Source organism: Lithobates pipiens, unplaced genomic scaffold, assembly GCF_037356315.1.
Source record: "Lithobates pipiens isolate NorthernLeopardFrog02 unplaced genomic scaffold, aLitPip1_a1.2 Scaffold_3, whole genome shotgun sequence".
Classification (NCBI taxonomy): domain Eukaryota; kingdom Metazoa; phylum Chordata; class Amphibia; order Anura; family Ranidae; genus Lithobates; species Lithobates pipiens.
The window spans coordinates 94,378,098-94,397,815 of NW_027507790.1; the positions used below are offsets into that span (position 1 = coordinate 94,378,098).

Consider the following 19,718-nt stretch of genomic DNA (forward strand, 5'->3'; position numbering starts at 1 on the left):
AAAAGTTGTCACTAAATGATATATTGCTAACACATGCCATAGTTATATGTGGAATTGTACCCCAAAATATATTCTGCTGCTTCTCCTGAGTACGGGGATACCACATATGTGGGACTTTTTGGGAGCCTAGCCGCGTACGGCACCCCGAAATCCAATCACTGCCTTCAGGATTTCTAAGGGTGCAAATTTTTGATTTCACTCCTCACTACCTATCACAGTTTCGAAGGCCATAAAATGCCAAAATAGCACAAACCCCCCCCCCAAATGACCCCATTTTGGAAAGTAGACACCCCAAGCTATTTACTGAGAGGCATGTTGAGTCCATGAAATATTTTATATTTTGCCACAAGTTGCGGGAATATTACAAACTTTTTTTTTTTTTGCACAAAGTTGTCACTAAATGATATATTGCTCACACATGCTATGGGCATAAGTGAAATTACACCCCAAAATAAATTCTGCTGCTTCTCCTGAGTACAGGGATACCACATGTGGGGGACTTTTTGGGAGCCTAGTCACGTACAGGACCCCGAAAACCAAGCACCGCCTTCAGGATTTAAATATAAAACGCTACCAAAAAAAAAACTGTTAGCGATCGCAGGGATCAGGCCTGACTCTGCGAACGCTGCAGTTATGTGTTTAGTGTTTTGTAAGTGACAGTGATCGATCAATACTGCACTTGGGTGGGCTGGGCGGAGGGGCAAAACGCAGGTGCTAGCAGGTATCTGGGCTGATCCCGCTAACAATGCGTTTTTTTGGAACCCTAAACTGCTGGGGATGCTAGTATAGATCTGATCAGATCAGATATTGATCTGTTCAGATACTATACCACTACGGGAGGTGTATGCTTTGCGCGTGGGTGTTAGTGGTACTGGCACTAACCTAGCGCTGCCTGGGGCGACGCAGACCCTGACCCAAAAACCTAATTGATATCACCCGCCGGGTGATCAGGGGGTTAAACCTTTATTGGGTAATAAATGGTGGGTGTCCTGATGCTATAAAAAGCAAACTAACTAACCAGCGTCACCCGTAATACTTATACAGTGATCACTGGCGAAAGGGTTAACTAGGGGCAATCAGGGGGTTAAAATCTTTATTAGGTAGTATATGGGGGTCCCTGACGCTATATAAAAACCTGACGGGGAACCTAAATAACTAACTGGCTAACCAGCGTCACCAGTGACACTTATACAGTGTTCGCTGGTGAAAGGGTTAACTCTAGGGGCAATCAGGGGGTTAAAATATTTATTAGGTAGTATATGGGGGTACCCAACGCTATAAAAACCTGGCAGTAAACCTAAAAAATAACTAGCTACCTAGCGGCACCAGTGACACTAATGCAGCGATCAGAAAAACGATCGCTTAGTGCCACTGGCAAAAGGGGGTGAAAGGGTTACCTGGGGGCAATCAGGGGGTTAAAACCTTTATTAGGTAGTATATGGGGGTCCCGGACGCTATATAAAAACCTGACGGGAAACCTAAATAACTAACTGGCTATCCAGCCTCACCAGTGACACTTATACGGACCTATCACTAACTGCCCTGACACTTTTTACTGTCACAACTGACAGTAAATGCAGTGATCAGTAAATAAATGATCACTGCAATCAGTGACACTGTGACTGGGGGGGGGGTGGGCGATCGGGGGGGGGGGGGGTGATGGGAGGTGATTTGTGTGCCTATGTGTACCTACGTGTCAGTGTAGTGATTGGTGCACTTACTATGTCCTCTCCTCGCAGTCCGGTCAAAAAGACCGCCCCGAGGAGAGTGACATCACTTCCTCCCTGCCTGTGTTTACACTACACAGGCAGGGGAAGCTTCTCATTCGCCAGGAGCGATCGAGAGGGGATGGGCAGAAACCAACGGCCATCCCCTCATCCCGGATCGCTCCTGAAGCGATCGGACCCCCCACCTGCTGGAAGGCAAGCACGTACGGGTACGTGCTTGTGCCCGTACATGCCATTTTGCCGACGTATAATTACATGCGGCGGTCCTTAAGTGGATAATTATACTGTTCATCAAAACAGAAAACATAGGCAAAACCGATTAAACTAACAGACTGGTGGCATGTGAAGGAATGTAGCTGCCAATGTACAAGTATAGGGAAAGGCCCTGGTCGCATCTGGCCACTTTCCTGTACGTCACTCTCTAGCCCACCAATGATGAGCGCATGCCGGTAGTCACAGAAAACAAGAACAAACAGCAGGACAAAGTAGGTGTCTTCACAAACTGAAGGCTTAGGTAATCACCACCTTACACATTTCTCCGCCTTATTTAATTGATGCTATGTGTTGTATCTGAATGAAGGGCTTTGGTGATAAAAGGTTTTAATGATGCTCAGGCAGTATTATGTTTCTTTAAGACACAGAATGAGTCATTCAAAAGTGTAACACCTTCATTACAATATAATTTCACAGAAGAAACATTCCAACCTTTAAATGAAAGGCTTCTGAGGGCGGTTCACCAGTTTAACAAGTTTACCTAACCCAATGTTTGGCCTTGTGATTAAGGATTACACAACACAACACTTTCTATACGGTTCACAACACAGAATACAGTCAACCGTATAGAAAGGTACTGACCTCTCTTTTACTTTCTGCTGTTTAAAGTGGTTGTAAACCCTTACAACACACTTTGACCTACAGGTAAGCCTAGATTAAGGCTTACCTGTAGGTCCAAGAAATATCTCCTGAACCTACACGGTTTAGGAGATATTTTCCGAAAGACAGGCATCGCTGTCTACGGCGCATGCGGCGTTCAGGCGCACTGAACGCGGCATGGTCAACTGCGAATATGCCACGCGTGGCGGCTCCCGTGTGCATGCGCGGGAGTGACGTCATCGCGGCTTTGCAGAATGACATCGGCGGAGCAGCAAGACCCACTGAAAAGATGGATGCGCCGGACTACAGGGGACAGCGGTGACTTCGCTGGCTCCTGTGTCAGGTAAGTGACACATAATGGACTACTATGCGATGCATAGTAGTCCATTATGCTTTACCTTTGCAGGGAATGAAAGAGGAAGTAAACTCATCAGGGTTTACTTCCTCTTTAAGGAGAGTCTGTCACCAACTTAAAACATTGCAGGTAAAATCATAGAAAAACCAAATAATTACTTGTTTTTCCTGTCCCTAAATCATTTTTGATTCCCTTACCATGTTCCTTTGAAGATGCTAAAAAAATTGACTGGTCAATTCTCTAGCACAGAACATCCCTCCTTGCATGTCATAGCCTTCTTCTCTTCTGGGAGTGTCTAATTACCTTCTGTGTTGGCAGCTTCTCTCCTTTTCTCTCACCTCCCTAAAAAACTTTTTTTGGAGCTGCCTCTCTCTTTGGCATCTGACAGTGCCAACCATGACAATAGTCACCTAAAAAGATCTTTGATATCATGCAACTGGCTCTGCCAAGAGGCAGTGACCCCGGAACTATGCAAGAAAAATGAAATTGGAGGTCAATCAGCCACAGCTCAAGAAACCCTTAACAACCTCTAGAGCAGTGATGGCGAACCTTGGCACCCCTGATGTTTTGGAACTACGTTTCCCATGATGCTCACCCACACTGCAGAGTGCATGAGCATCATGGGAAATGTAGTTCCAACACATCTGGGGTGCCAAGGTTGGCCATCACTGCTCTAGAGCATGGGTGCTCAACCTGTGGCCCTCCAGCTCTTGCAGAGCTACAAGTCCCATCATGCCTCTGACTTTGGGAGTCATGTTTGTAACTGTCAGCCTTGCAAAGCCTCATGGGACTTGTAGTTTTGCAAGAGCTGGAGGGCAACAGGTTGAGCACCCAACTTTTTTGCATTTCAACAAATGCATTGAAATGCAGGCTTCAGGGTTTTCAATTTCTACACAAAGAAGGGTTTTTAGGTAAATAACTTTAACCACCTGCTGCCCAAGCCCATTTTGATAATTACTTAGAATGACCAAACTTTTCTGAAATCAAATGCCCTAAAGAGACAAATGGTGGCTGTTGCAATTTTTTTAATTTCACAAGATATTTGCGCAGAAGTTTATCAAATAAGCTTATTTTCAGTAAAAAATACACGAATGAATTTTAGTGCAAACATGTCACGCTTTAAAATTTTGCACGCCCATTAAAAGGTGGCAAACTAAGACTTTACAGGTTACCAGTTTAGAGATAAACAGGAGATCTGGTGCTAGAATTATTGCTCTCACTCTGAAAATCGTGTCAATACCTCACATGTGTTGTACGATCACCATTAACATATGCATGCGGGACCTACGTATGCATTCGCATTTGCACATGAGGTCAGGCTCTTTGAAGATGACCTATAAGACACAAAAGTTTTAGGCTAGCCATACAAGACTCGATTTTCGTTTGATTCTTGCTGAATCTGCTGCAATTGGAGCTGTTGGTGGTCTTGTTGGCACTATCCAGCCCAACCAAATGCAATTTATTGGACTGAGCTGAGTGGAAAATTTATAAGCTGAACAGTGACTACATCCTATCTGATGGAGTCGCTATTCAGGTATTCAGCCAGCAGCTGGTGGCAGTGTAGATTCCTCCATCCATGCTGTTTAAGGCTAAACAAATGAATAATAGCTAATCTGGGAACTCCTCCTGGCTTTGGCAGCAAATGCCTATCCCTAGCCCTTTTTGTGACTGAACACTAGAGCTGTCCACACATTATTTCTACTGGTTTCTGATGTGCCTGATGGACTGGCCAAAATTACACCCGCTGGTAGCCTCCCTTCTGCTAAACCTTTCAATTGAAAAATCAAAGGAGCAAGATGGAAAATGTTTGGCCGAAGAGTAGAATGCAGTCACTGTTTGGGTATTCTGATAGCAACTGGTGGCAGTTGTCAGAATACAATAGCAGGAAATTTGGTGATTCATGGATGGACAAACCTGTTGGATTTTTTTCTGCTCAGCCCATAGTCTGAACACAAATCAATATATGGCCAGCTTAACCGCAATCTAAACTTACCTTCCAATCTACAGTACTTACATAGTTAGTAAGGTTGAATAAGGACACTAGTCCATCCAGTTCAACCTGAGTGAGTGTCTACAACTGTCCCTATCCCTGTACATTGCACACTCACATCAGTTCCTACCCTCAAGGAGCCTGCAATCCAAGACCCCCACTCATATACTAGGGCCAATTTTGGACAGAGGCCAATTACCCTACCTGCATGTCTTTAGAGTGTGGGAGGAAGCCGGCACAGGGAGAGCATGCAAGCTCCAGGCAGGTAGTGTCATGGTTGGGATTCGAACCAGCAACCCTTTTTACTGCCAGGCGAGAGTGCTAACCACTGTGCCGCCCCGATACTTACTCAACTTTTGTTGTTAAATCAGAGTGGATTTTAGATTTAAATAGCAATTCTCTATCTGCTGAAGATTTTTTACCCTCTTAGAACTTCATCATCAGCTGCCCCCATTTAAACAATAGCGGATTCCATCCCATGCCTAGATTTGGTGATGATTTGACTGAAGTCAGACCATTTAGATACATTTACCTAATTTTTCCAGAAGGTGCTGAAACAAAAGAATGTTGATGGCAAAGTCAACCTCAAGTCTTTTTTTCTTTTTTTAAACTACAAGTATTATGTATCCAAGTCCTAATTTACTGCAAATATTTTCATGCATTCAAAATTCTGCACGATTAACAGAATATTTACAGCAAACAATGCTTCTTTTATTTTCACACATAACTGTAAAACCAGTGACATCCATAGTATGTCTAGCAATAGGTTTGCCTTACAGCAACACATTTCTTTCACACATTCCTAGAAAACACATGGTAATCAGCATGTTACACCCTTGGAAATCTCTGCAAACTATAACAATTTGCAGGGTATTGGTAATACATGCCATACATTTACTTTTCTCAATGATAAGTGTCATTTCGCTTTGCAGACAAAAGGGGTAAATATACTAGTCCTTTTTTGCCTTTGTCTTTGCCTTTTTTTAAACCAAAAAGGGCAAAGCTGGAAATTTGTTTGGTAGATCATCTTTTTCTTAGCATGGTTGTTCAGATTTTGTGTACTTGTTCTAGTTATTAAAAAACATTTGGTAGTGGCATAGTGGTATTGTATAACTACAGTTCAGATACAGTATGTGACCACTGGTCCTGAACAAGCATGCTAGGTCAGACGAATTATTGATCTGCATATGTATATATGAAGAGAGGGGATTAAATAAGCTGGTGGATATGCATTACAACCAGGCAACTAACATTTTCAGAAGGTGGTTATCAAAGACAATATTAAGGTAAGATTCAATCTAAATTATAAATACATTATACAGTATCAAAATTTCCTGACATGTTGGACAACACTTTTGTCTGTAAACATCAGTACATAATGATTATCTTTAAGAAAAGAGTTGAATAGAATGTCCACAGGTTGTGTGCTGCCCCTTTCCCTCTCCTTAGATCACAGCCTATGACAGCTATGCAAAAATCCAACCCTGATTAAGAATAATATAAAAATCAAAGTACAGGTTACCTTTGTTGTGTCATAATGCAGAATTGCATTTTCAGTTTTTTATATATGGGAGTACCACTGGCATAATGTTTGCATTGTAAACACAGATGCCTTGCAGTGTTGAGGTCCTGAGTTCAAATTCTACATGGTCATGACATGCATTAGGATTACATTTTTCATGTGTTGCATTGGTTTTATTTAAAGTGTATGCAATCCCCTACAATAAACTCCTCTTATTTACTCCATATTGCTTTGATAAATATACCACTTGAAGCATTTACCGTATTTATCGGCGTATAACACATTCCGGCGTATAACACATTCCGGCGTATAACATGCACCCCAAGTTTAGGAGGGAAGTTTAAGGAAAAAAACGTTTAGGACGGAAGTTTAAGGAAAAAAAACAAATTTTAAATGCCCATCAATGCAGCCTTGCACAACGTCCATCTGCAGCCTCCCCTAGTGTCCATCTGCAACCTTCCCCCGGTGTCCATCTGCAGCCTTCCACCGGTGTCCATCTGCAGCCTTCCCCCGGTGTCCATCTGCAGCCTTCCCCAGTGTCCATCTGCAGCCTTCCCCAGTGTCCATCTGCAGCCTTCCCCAGTGTCCATCTGCAGCCTTCCCCAGTGTCCATATGCAGCCTTCCCTAGTGTGCATCTGCAGCCTTGGCCAAAATTGTAGCATGATGGGTTTTTAAATTTAGCGCAGCCGAGATACACAGATGTCGTGTGTATTTGGCTCCTCCCCGCTGTCTCTGAAGGCAAGATCAGCGCCACCGACATAGACCAAGCCGAGCCGAGTGTATTGTGTACTCTGCTACTCAGCTCCGCTCGCAGTCATGGATCCATCCCGCCCCTTGGCCCGGCTCCTTTGATGGACACAACACTGGTCCAATGGCGGGACATAAAGGCTAGGTGGTGGGACTGGGCATGACTGCGAGCAGAGTCGAGTGGAGCCGAGCCTAGCCAAATACACAGAACGCTCGGCTTGGTCTATGTCGGCGGCGCTCCTCTTGCCCTCACAGACAGTGGGGATGGGCGTATAACACGCACCCACGATTTCCCCCTGATTTTAAGGGGAAAAAAGTGTGTGTTATACGCTGATAAATATGGTAATTATTATTATGCTTTTGGGAAAAATAGACAAACATGGGAAGCCCAAATCTAGGATCATTCACTCCAGCACATGATGTCTCTGCACTGAACCTGGACAACCTATTGGGATGATGCTGGGATAATCATCACTGTCTATATCTGCCCTTGAGTTGATTCGTAGAAACACTGCTTTAAGACCCTAGCTGGGTTGTTTGGCCACATGCTCTGCTGATCTTTCTTTAATTAGAGGGTCTGAGGAAGCTGGTAAGCCCCCATTCTTCCCATAATTAGGTGGTCACGTCACAGCTTGGATCTTTTTAAATGGCGATGGATGTCCACAGTTCATAGAGATCTTTTTGAGTATTTATGAAGAAGATCCCTTTACAGTTTCACAGACTTTTTAATTGCACGCAGACATTTTTTGTTTAAAGCGTAACTCCACTTTTGTTGAGAAAAAAACATTCCCCTCTGGGTGATCTATGTACATTTCAAGGATTATAACAATCTTTGTTGCAGATTCCTTGCTTTTGTCATTCTGAAGAAATCCATGTGTGTTTGTCTGTGCTTCTGGACAGAGTTGGTCTAATGGGAGTGGTTTCATAATTATTAGTCAGCTGTGGCAGCTGCAGAGCTCTTATGAGGAAAGCTGCTGGGCCTGCATCCCTTTAGATGTGTTTCTATTAGAAATATCTCACCAAAAATTTAATTTTTGATGTGGGGATGCCTGAAATCTGACTTGTATCTTAGGCAGACTGGAAAAATTGGTGAGCCAAACACAAGCAGGAAATTATGTTTCAGGGGAGTGGTCAGTACACATTCTGTATGCAGAACACCTCCAGGTAGCCATATTGGTTTGCATTTATAGAAAATTACAGCGGCTGCAGATTGAAAAGGAAAGGTAATTTTTAAAAACATTCAATTGCAATATGACTTGTATCGCAATTGTACACGCTATATTAATTTTTCTTTATTTGCTATTTTTTCCCCTGTGAAAGTAGAGTTAACCTTTAAGTTTGCCCTTCTTTTGGTGCAAACTGCACATCATACCTTTATTGTTTATGTATATTTCCATTTTTATCAGTATAAGTAGCATTAATACTTTATGATTAATGTTATTATATCTGTTTGAAAAGTGCAAAATGTACTTGTCGATCTTGTCAGAAAATAAGAAGTGTCCTGTGTCCCCTGCACACTTCCTGTGTTATCTCATAAAGCAGTGCCTCAAAAGTCACCCCTGATATCTCCAAAGGGCCTATATAACATTAGTTATATGTAATGTTACAGAAAAATGTAATAGACTGAAGACTTGCTATATAAACGATCAGAGACTGTTCTACGGGAGTAGCTGGAGACTGAAGTCATGCTATAGAGACAATCAGCGATTGGGGACATATTACCTGAAACTGCTAGAGATTGCTGTTATTAGAATTCCCTTTAGAAGTCAATGGTCCTACTACTGACTGCTGGGCCCCGTGGACAGCTCTTCAAACACTAAAGGGCCAAAAATGGCACTATGGTAACAGGTTGAGAACCAGAGTCATTGAGTCTATTTAAACTTCCTAGTTCTGGGTGACACTCAGAGCATAGGTTGGGCTGGGCACGGGGTCATAAAGTCTAGTTATACCTCTGAGTTCTGGCTTGAACTGGGTCACAGGTTGGGCACCAATGTCATGAATTCTATTTTGAGATCCCAGTTCTGGGTGGCACTTAGGACATACGGTGGGTACCAGGGTCTTACAGTCTATTTAGACCTCCCAGCTCTGGGTGGCACGCCGGCCATAGGAGGGGCAGCAGGGCCATAGAGTCTATTTAGTCCGGGTCTGGGTGGTTTTCTGTACTTGCAGGGTCTATAAGGGAATAAAATCTGGGGAAATATGCACGTATTGCAGAGATGTACTGCTTATGTTATAGTTTTTTATTTTGCCTTGACATAATCTTTAACATCTCCTGCAATGTGAAGGCTAACTAGCAGTATCACCTGACTGCACACAAAGTGGCTCTAAGGGTTGCTCATTTGCATTTACATAAGTAAACAAATGGTATATTACCTGAGAACACTCTTGTCCCCACAAAGATAGCTGAAGCGCTTGTGAAGATGTTCAATTTGCTCTGCAGAGACTGCGAAGACAAATGGGAAAGGAAGAGGTTAATTTCATACCTGTTAATGATGCTATCTAAACACAGTTGTATAATAGTGTGTCAAAGACTTCATTGGCATGGGCAGAATTGGTATGTCACAACTTCACCATTCCCCATATTGTACTAGGAAATGCTCAATAAGAACATAAATCAGTAATGACAGAGCTGGCACCTTGCCTGAAATTAATAAGACTGCCTGAAATATTCTAGGCAAATCGCCCAAAAGAACTGCCTAGGACAGAAGTGAAGTGTCACCCTTTGTGGAGAAGTCAGTAAAATTATCATGAAATATTATTGCCACACAGGTCCATCCTCGCTGAAGACTGCAATATCATTTACAGGAAAAACATCTGGACGCATTTCATTCCAATCTTAATTCCCAATGCTCTGGAGTGGTTGTATGACATACAACTGATTTTAATGCTTCCTAAGCTCTGTAATATGCAAATGGTTCTTAGAGAATGCAGACTTGTTTGTAAGAAATGCAGTTCATGTTTATCAATGTGACAGAGAGATGGATGAAAGAGAAAAGTTCTAGCCAACTCTGCACTTCTATTTTATATTATACATTATGTGCATATCAGGCCACTCATTCAATTCTCACGGAGGAAATAAAAATTACAAAACAGAAAATGCCAAATCAGTGATTTTCTACACATAAGGCTGATTGACTGATTGGGGCCAATATATAAAGTTCCAGCTTCTACACCTGCAGCCTAAAGACTGAAGTCGGTGCATTGAAAGGAAACCCAAGACAATATGGAGGCTACCACTAATGACCTCTGATTCTAAAAATGCTAGTTGCTTGGCTGGCATGATGATCCCATGGCTACAATAGCTTTAATGCCTGTAAATCCAAAAACAAAACAAAAACAATAACAGCTTCCCAATAATTTTTAAACACTCTCCATGACCCTTGCTTCTCTAATGATGCCTTCATGAAAATAGAAATTACCTGTTGATCCTGCCGGCTAGCAGTATCTTCTTCTCCTTAAAGCGGCACATTTGGGATCTTTCAGCGGGGAGGAGGGAACGGGGACCTATTCTTGACAAGCCCACTTTCGGAGACAGCGCCACGGGGATGCTCTCCCCCCCCCTTCTGCTTCCTCCAATTAGAAAGTGCAGGGCAATAGGGAACTTTACCTTACCGGCAATGGTGGCGGCTGCACCCAACAGCCGATCCGAAGATCGGTGCAGACATTGTGGGCTCCCTGGACAGGTAAGTGCCCATATATTAAAAGTCAGCAGCTGCAGTGTTTGTAGCTGCTGACTTTTCATTTTTCGTGGGGTGGGTGGACCTCCGCTTTAAGCCGGCCAAATTTCAATCCATGTAAAGGCAGGTGGTTGTACAGAAGTCAATTTAATGATCGACTTCTGTACAACCGCCCTGTCAGATTTTTGTAAAAGCTGGCAATGCTGATTAGTGTATTCTGTCTCTGTCACCTACAGTGCCTTGAAAAAGTTATGCATAAACATTGAAACTTTCCACATATTGTCATGTCACAACCAAAAACGTAAATGTATTTTATTGGGATTTTATGTGATAGACCAACACAAAGTGGCACATAATTGTGAAGTGGAAGGTAAATGATAAATGGTTTTCAATTTTTTTTACAATAAAGATGTGAAAAGTGTGGCGTGCGTTTGTATTCATCCCCATTTACTCTAATACTAAAATCTAGTGGAACCAATTGCCTTCAGAAGTCACCTAATTAATAGAGTCCACCTGCGTGTAATTTAATCTCAGTATAAATACAGCTGTTCTGTGAAGCCCTCAGAGGGTTGATAGAGAACCTTAGTGAACAAACAGCATCATGAAGGCCAAGGAACACACCAGACAGGTCAAGGATAAAGTTGTGGAGAGGTTTAAAGCAGGGTTAGGTTAAAAAAAAATAGGCCAGGATTTGAACATCTCACGGAGCACTGTTCAATCCATCATCCAAAAATGGAAAGAGTATGGCACAAGTGCAAACATACCAAGACATGGCTGCCAGCCTAAACTGACAGGCCGGGCAAAGAGAGAATTAAGCAGAGAAGCAGCCAAGACACCCATGGTAACTCTGGAGGAGCTGCAGGTGGGAGAATCTGTCCAAAGGACAACTATTGGTCCTGCACTCCACAAATCTGGCCTTTATGGAAGAGTGGCAAGAAGAAAGCCATTGTTGAAAGAAAGCCATAAGAAGTCCAGGCCATGTGGCCATGTGGGGGGACACAGCAAACATGTGGAAGAAGGTGCTCTGGTCAAAATTGAACTTTTTGGCCTAAAAGCAAAAAGGTATGTGTTACAAAAACTAACACTGCACATCACCCTGAACACACCATCCACACTGTGAAACATGGTGGTGGCAGCATCATGTTGTGGGGATGCTTTTCATTAAGCAGGGACAGGTAAGCTGGTCAGAAGAGCTGATGGGAAGATGGATGGAGCAAAATACAGGGAAATCTTAGAAGAAAACTTGTTAGAGTCTGCAAAAGACTTGAGCCTGGGGCGGAGGTTCATCTTCCAGCAGGACAAAGGCCCTAAACATACAGTCAGAGCTACAATGGAATGGTTTAGATCAAAGCATATTCATGTGTTAGAATGGCCCAGTCAAAGTCCAGATATAGATCCAATTGAGAATCTGTGGCAAAACTTGAAAATTGCAGTTCACAGACGTTCTCCATCCAATCTGACAGATCTTGAGCTATTTTGCAAAGAATAATGGGCACAAATTTCACTCTCTAGATGTGAAAAGTTGGTAGAGACATCCCCAAAAAGACTTTCAGCTGTAATTGCAGCGAAAGGTGGTTCTAGAAACTATTAACTCAGGGGGGCAAAATACAAATGCATGCCATACTTTTCAAATATTTATTTGTAAAACAAATTTGAAAACCATTTATCATTTTCCTTCCACTTCACAATTATGTGCCACTTTGTGCTGGTCTATTACACAAAATCCCAATAAAATACATTTAAGTTTTTGGTTGTAACATGACAAAATGTGGACATTTCAAGGGGTATGAATACTTTTTCAAGGCACTGTATTTTGCTAATAATGTTCCTGTCACAACTATACAATTATGGATTTCCCATCACTATCCGTCCAGAGGACCATCGTCAATAGTAAAATTTAAAAGGTCAGTTTCCCCAATGGTAACATCTTTACAGCAATAAAAACTTGAAAGCCCTAAATGTTCTTTTGTCTATCGAAAAAAAGGGTTCATATTGATATGTACATTAAGCTAAATTCTAGTATTTACATTAGTTGCAGTCAAAAATACATTTAATCAGTCACTAACAGTATGGCTTTCCCTTAGGAATGAATTGAGCCTTGGCAGTATGAAGGCTAGGCAGCTTGGAGTGGGGCAGCTCAGAAAAGATCACTGGATCAGGGCTGAAGAATAGTATAAGACCAAGTGGGCAGAAGTGGACAGAACACTTCCAAGTGAGAAAGGACTCAGTTAAAAACAACATTTAAACTACAGTTGTACTTTAAAAGGATAGTTCACCTTTACAAAAAATGTGCCTATGCAGGCAAGGGATGTTTGTAGATTTAAAGGGATTGTAAAGTGAATTTTTTTTTTTAAATAACAAACATGTTATATTTACCTCCACTGTGCAGCTCGTTTTGCACAGAGTGGCCCCGAACCTGCTCTTCTGGGGTCCCTCGGCGGTTGTCTCGGCTTCCTCCTGCAGGTGCTTCTCACGTTCATGCGAGCTCCCTCGCATGGTGAGAAGCATCTGCGGGCGCGCTCCCGTGATACAACCGGCGGCTATAGCCGCTTGCTGTATCACACGGCCCCGCCCTCCTCCGCGTCAGTGGATGTGATTGACAACAGTGCGAGCCAATGGCTGCGCTGCTTTCCATCCATCCACTCCAGCCAATCAGCGGCCAGGCTGAATGGTGGAAAGGATGTCGAGGGGTGAGCGCGGGACTTTCGAGGGGTGAGGTAAGTAAAACAGGGGGGCTGGGGGCGCCGGGACTGTCAGAGGTTTTTTCACCTTAATGCATAGAATGCATTAAGGTGAAAAAACATTTACCTTTACAACCCCTTTAAACAAACTGTGCAGCTCTGACAAAAGCTAAATAAAGCCCTTGCTATAGGTATAAGCCATTTACATACCTTATGAAGCCTGACTGGAATACTCCCAGAACATTGCTAAGTGAGGCCTAGTCATCACTACTCACCTCCACCAACACAGGGGTGAGTTCTTTCTCTGATTCAAACCCCCTCACATACTCTTTCTCTGCTTTGATGCAGTAGCTCTCATCTCAGCGTTTGAGAGCTCACTCCTGTGATGGTGGAGCTGAGCCATGATGACTAGGCCTCACTTAGCAATGTCCTGGGAGTACTTAGCAACATCCTGGGAGTTTTCCAGTTTGGCTTCATAAGGTATGTAAATGGCCTACACCTATAGCAAGCACTTTATTCAACTCCAGTCAGAGCTGCACAGTTTGTTTTTATCTACAGATGGCCCCTATCTGCATAGACAGTTTTGTGGTAAAGGTGAACTATCCCTTTAATTTTGGTTTTAATAATAAAATATGTAGCACCCTCTATGTAGTGTGCTAGAATGTTAGTGTAGCTGTTAGTGTAGAAACATTTTAGCTTGGCTCCTGGGCTGTGAATCTGGGTCAGGGTTTAGTGACTGAGGGCTGGGTGGCTTATCCTAGCAGTTTCTTTGGTGCCCCCCCCCCCCCCCTGTTTTCTGATGCATTGGAGAATGTTCTGGGTATAGTGGGTGGAGGCTAGGAGGAGCTGCTTGGAATATTTATGAGGGCCTCAGTCAATCCCCAGGGGGCAGGCCACCTCATAATTAGGCATGAGTCATGCCAGGAGGAGGATGCAAGATGGAGTGCTGAGGAGACTGTCGTGGCCCTTGAGGATGTCCCCTAGTCTGGGGGGGGGGGGGGGTGTCAGGGCTTGCTTAGCCCTTCCTTCTTGGGGCTGGCTGCTCAGATGTCGGCTAATTGCCAGCTCTCATCTCTCTCCACAGTCACCCAGCTGTTCCTGATCCTACTCATCTGACCAGCCTTCTTAAAGCTGTCCAGCTCACTTCATCTCTGCCTTCGCCTTGGTCACATCACAAGAAACCATCTCCTGCGGTTCTGTTTAAAGACTGGCTTGCTGACATCCCTTCTGGCTCCTTACCCTACTTGCTGCTGCTCCACTTGGATCCCTGACTTCTGGCCTGGCTGATTACCCGAACTGGTTATTGAACTCTGGACTGGCTGACTACTCGATCTGGTTACTGGACTCTTGCTGTGCTTTAACTTTGCTTACTCTATTTACCTTTTTATTTTTTTATTAATAAACAAATGTGATTTAATCGTACTTCTGTCTCGGTCTGGTTCATGGTTTCTGACAGGGGGTGACTGTGGGCCTGGGGCTCAGGTGCAGGAGGATTCCTACCAAAACACACAGAGGAAGCCCATTCCTGGAGGCACGGGAGCAAGGAAAGAGGACAGCAGGAGCAGGTCAGCGCATCTGGGAAATCTCCTGAGAGTCAGCCGGTTGGCTGGTGAGTGTCGGTCTCGAGGACTGTGGGGAGACTTTAGCCTGGAGGGTTAGTGAAAGGGGCAGCTGAAGCCATGTGGGCTGGCCATGCCTGAAGAGGGGGTGCTGGGATCAGTAGCCACAGGAGTGATGTAAGGTGGACACTGAAGTTATACTACACATCTAGGTGGCATTGGGTTCTTGCCTGTATTGGGCCTTTGCTTTACTAAGTGACTATCAGGCAGTCAGTGTTCCAGGCAGGTTCTGCAAGCAAGAGTTTGCTGGAGTTTGAGAAGAACTGTATATAGAGACTGTATATAGGAAGAGTTGTCCCTGAAGTTGTTGTTGAAGTCAAGTGGGCATCCCATAACCTCCCATCCCTATCCAAGTTATTATCACTCAATAAAACAAAAAAAGCAAAGTCACAGACTGTTCTCGGACTCTGGGGTGCCTGTGAAAATTTGGTGTGCCTGGCTGTGCAGGGTGGGGGATCCCAGTATACTTGTGGCTTCTTAGGGGGTGCGCTACAAATACATAACTACATGGATTTATTATTTTTCATAAATGCCTGGAGCTCAGTGTCAAAGTGTCCTAGAAAAATGACAACTGGAATCTGACTGGTTGCTATGGAAAACAGAAAAACTCGCTTTCGCCTGCTATTATAAATAACCCTAAATTAGTATATCTACTTGAAATAAATAGTTCATTCCCTGACATTCTATTTCCATGATTGGAAACATTCAGCTACATGGCAGGGTTACATAGAGTATTGCTGAGTTCTTTGGTTACAGGTCTACACTGCCTCCAGTATATGACATACATATTCCTGGAAATGGGGTTCTTATTGTATGACAGCAATTAACATGTATATACAGTACATACAAGAATAATGTAATGAAAGGCAGCTGCTGCTGATGGAATGGATTGTGTAGTATGGCAGACTTGACATTTACTGTTAGTACAATTAGATCTTTAAGCAGAGCTGTACTTTATAGCTGCTATGAAGTACTATGAAGAATCCTACATAACAATGAGCCACTGATGGTAAATGCTAATAATTACACAATACCACCTGCTTCTGCCAATTTCTCCAACAGTTAATGTACACTTTAAAAATCAATCACATTCTTTTCATATACAATTGCACAGCCTTGTAATAAGAGGAAATAGTGGCAACAATTTTTATACCAATTGCATACTGTGTATATTTGTGTGGAATTTCCAATGACGGAATGGCTGAGACTATGACGTCACGTTGCTTAGTTTAAAATTGTTTTATGAAAAACATAACTACAATCTATTTTTTTCAATTACACATAGCATCTTTGGCCTCTGCGGGCGCGCTCCCGTGATACAACCGGCGGCTATAGCCGCTTGCTGTATCACACGGCCCCGCCCTCCTCCGCGTCAGTGGATGTGATTGACAACAGTGCGAGCCAATGGCTGCGCTGCTTTCCATCCATCCACTCCAGCCAATCAGCGGCCAGGCTGAATGGTGGAAAGGATGTCGAGGGGTGAGCGCGGGACTTTCGAGGGGTGAGGTAAGTAAAACAGGGGGGCTGGGGGCGCCGGGACTGTCAGAGGTTTTTTCACCTTAATGCATAGAATGCATTAAGGTGAAAAAACATTTACCTTTACAACCCCTTTAAACAAACTGTGCAGCTCTGACAAAAGCTAAATAAAGCCCTTGCTATAGGTATAAGCCATTTACATACCTTATGAAGCCTGACTGGAATACTCCCAGAACATTGCTAAGTGAGGCCTAGTCATCACTACTCACCTCCACCAACACAGGGGTGAGTTCTTTCTCTGATTCAAACCCCCTCACATACTCTTTCTCTGCTTTGATGCAGTAGCTCTCATCTCAGCGTTTGAGAGCTCACTCCTGTGATGGTGGAGCTGAGCCATGATGACTAGGCCTCACTTAGCAATGTCCTGGGAGTACTTAGCAACATCCTGGGAGTTTTCCAGTTTGGCTTCATAAGGTATGTAAATGGCCTACACCTATAGCAAGCACTTTATTCAACTCCAGTCAGAGCTGCACAGTTTGTTTTTATCTACAGATGGCCCCTATCTGCATAGACAGTTTTGTGGTAAAGGTGAACTATCCCTTTAATTTTGGTTTTAATAATAAAATATGTAGCACCCTCTATGTAGTGTGCTAGAATGTTAGTGTAGCTGTTAGTGTAGAAACATTTTAGCTTGGCTCCTGGGCTGTGAATCTGGGTCAGGGTTTAGTGACTGAGGGCTGGGTGGCTTATCCTAGCAGTTTCTTTGGTGCCCCCCCCCCCCTGTTTTCTGATGCATTGGAGAATGTTCTGGGTATAGTGGGTGGAGGCTAGGAGGAGCTGCTTGGAATATTTATGAGGGCCTCAGTCAATCCCCAGGGGGCAGGCCACCTCATAATTAGGCATGAGTCATGCCAGGAGGAGGATGCAAGATGGAGTGCTGAGGAGACTGTCGTGGCCCTTGAGGATGTCCCCTAGTCTGGGGGGGGGGGGGGTGTCAGGGCTTGCTTAGCCCTTCCTTCTTGGGGCTGGCTGCTCAGATGTCGGCTAATTGCCAGCTCTCATCTCTCTCCACAGTCACCCAGCTGTTCCTGATCCTACTCATCTGACCAGCCTTCTTAAAGCTGTCCAGCTCACTTCATCTCTGCCTTCGCCTTGGTCACATCACAAGAAACCATCTCCTGCGGTTCTGTTTAAAGACTGGCTTGCTGACATCCCTTCTGGCTCCTTACCCTACTTGCTGCTGCTCCACTTGGATCCCTGACTTCTGGCCTGGCTGATTACCCGAACTGGTTATTGAACTCTGGACTGGCTGACTACTCGATCTGGTTACTGGACTCTTGCTGTGCTTTAACTTTGCTTACTCTATTTACCTTTTTATTTTTTTATTAATAAACAAATGTGATTTAATCGTACTTCTGTCTCGGTCTGGTTCATGGTTTCTGACAGGGGGTGACTGTGGGCCTGGGGCTCAGGTGCAGGAGGATTCCTACCAAAACACACAGAGGAAGCCCATTCCTGGAGGCACGGGAGCAAGGAAAGAGGACAGCAGGAGCAGGTCAGCGCATCTGGGAAATCTCCTGAGAGTCAGCCGGTTGGCTGGTGAGTGTCGGTCTCGAGGACTGTGGGGAGACTTTAGCCTGGAGGGTTAGTGAAAGGGGCAGCTGAAGCCATGTGGGCTGGCCATGCCTGAAGAGGGGGTGCTGGGATCAGTAGCCACAGGAGTGATGTAAGGTGGACACTGAAGTTATACTACACATCTAGGTGGCATTGGGTTCTTGCCTGTATTGGGCCTTTGCTTTACTAAGTGACTATCAGGCAGTCAGTGTTCCAGGCAGGTTCTGCAAGCAAGAGTTTGCTGGAGTTTGAGAAGAACTGTATATAGAGACTGTATATAGGAAGAGTTGTCCCTGAAGTTGTTGTTGAAGTCAAGTGGGCATCCCATAACCTCCCATCCCTATCCAAGTTATTATCACTCAATAAAACAAAAAAAGCAAAGTCACAGACTGTTCTCGGACTCTGGGGTGCCTGTGAAAATTTGGTGTGCCTGGCTGTGCAGGGTGGGGGATCCCAGTATACTTGTGGCTTCTTAGGGGGTGCGCTACAAATACATAACTACATGGATTTATTATTTTTCATAAATGCCTGGAGCTCAGTGTCAAAGTGTCCTAGAAAAATGACAACTGGAATCTGACTGGTTGCTATGGAAAACAGAAAAACTCGCTTTCGCCTGCTATTATAAATAACCCTAAATTAGTATATCTACTTGAAATAAATAGTTCATTCCCTGACATTCTATTTCCATGATTGGAAACATTCAGCTACATGGCAGGGTTACATAGAGTATTGCTGAGTTCTTTGGTTACAGGTCTACACTGCCTCCAGTATATGACATACATATTCCTGGAAATGGGGTTCTTATTGTATGACAGCAATTAACATGTATATACAGTACATACAAGAATAATGTAATGAAAGGCAGCTGCTGCTGATGGAATGGATTGTGTAGTATGGCAGACTTGACATTTACTGTTAGTACAATTAGATCTTTAAGCAGAGCTGTACTTTATAGCTGCTATGAAGTACTATGAAGAATCCTACATAACAATGAGCCACTGATGGTAAATGCTAATAATTACACAATACCACCTGCTTCTGCCAATTTCTCCAACAGTTAATGTACACTTTAAAAATCAATCACATTCTTTTCATATACAATTGCACAGCCTTGTAATAAGAGGAAATAGTGGCAACAATTTTTATACCAATTGCATACTGTGTATATTTGTGTGGAATTTCCAATGACGGAATGGCTGAGACTATGACGTCACGTTGCTTAGTTTAAAATTGTTTTATGAAAAACATAACTACAATCTATTTTTTTCAATTACACATAGCATCTTTGGCCTCTGCGGGCGCGCTCCCGTGATACAACCGGCGGCTATAGCCGCTTGCTGTATCACACGGCCCCGCCCTCCTCCGCGTCAGTGGATGTGATTGACAACAGTGCGAGCCAATGGCTGCGCTGCTTTCCATCCATCCACTCCAGCCAA

General features: G+C 43.7%; 1 protein-coding gene across 1 annotated transcript in view; it reads right to left on the reverse strand.

Moving 5' to 3' along the window:
- TESC (tescalcin) overlaps positions 1–19,718 on the reverse strand; it is a 131,625-nt gene that overhangs the window by 54,323 nt on the left and 57,584 nt on the right. Inside the window, exon 2 of the mRNA XM_077462048.1 lies at positions 9,589–9,658. Coding sequence (XP_077318174.1) covers positions 9,589–9,658 — 70 coding nt within the window. The remainder of the gene's footprint in view (positions 1–9,588; positions 9,659–19,718) is intronic.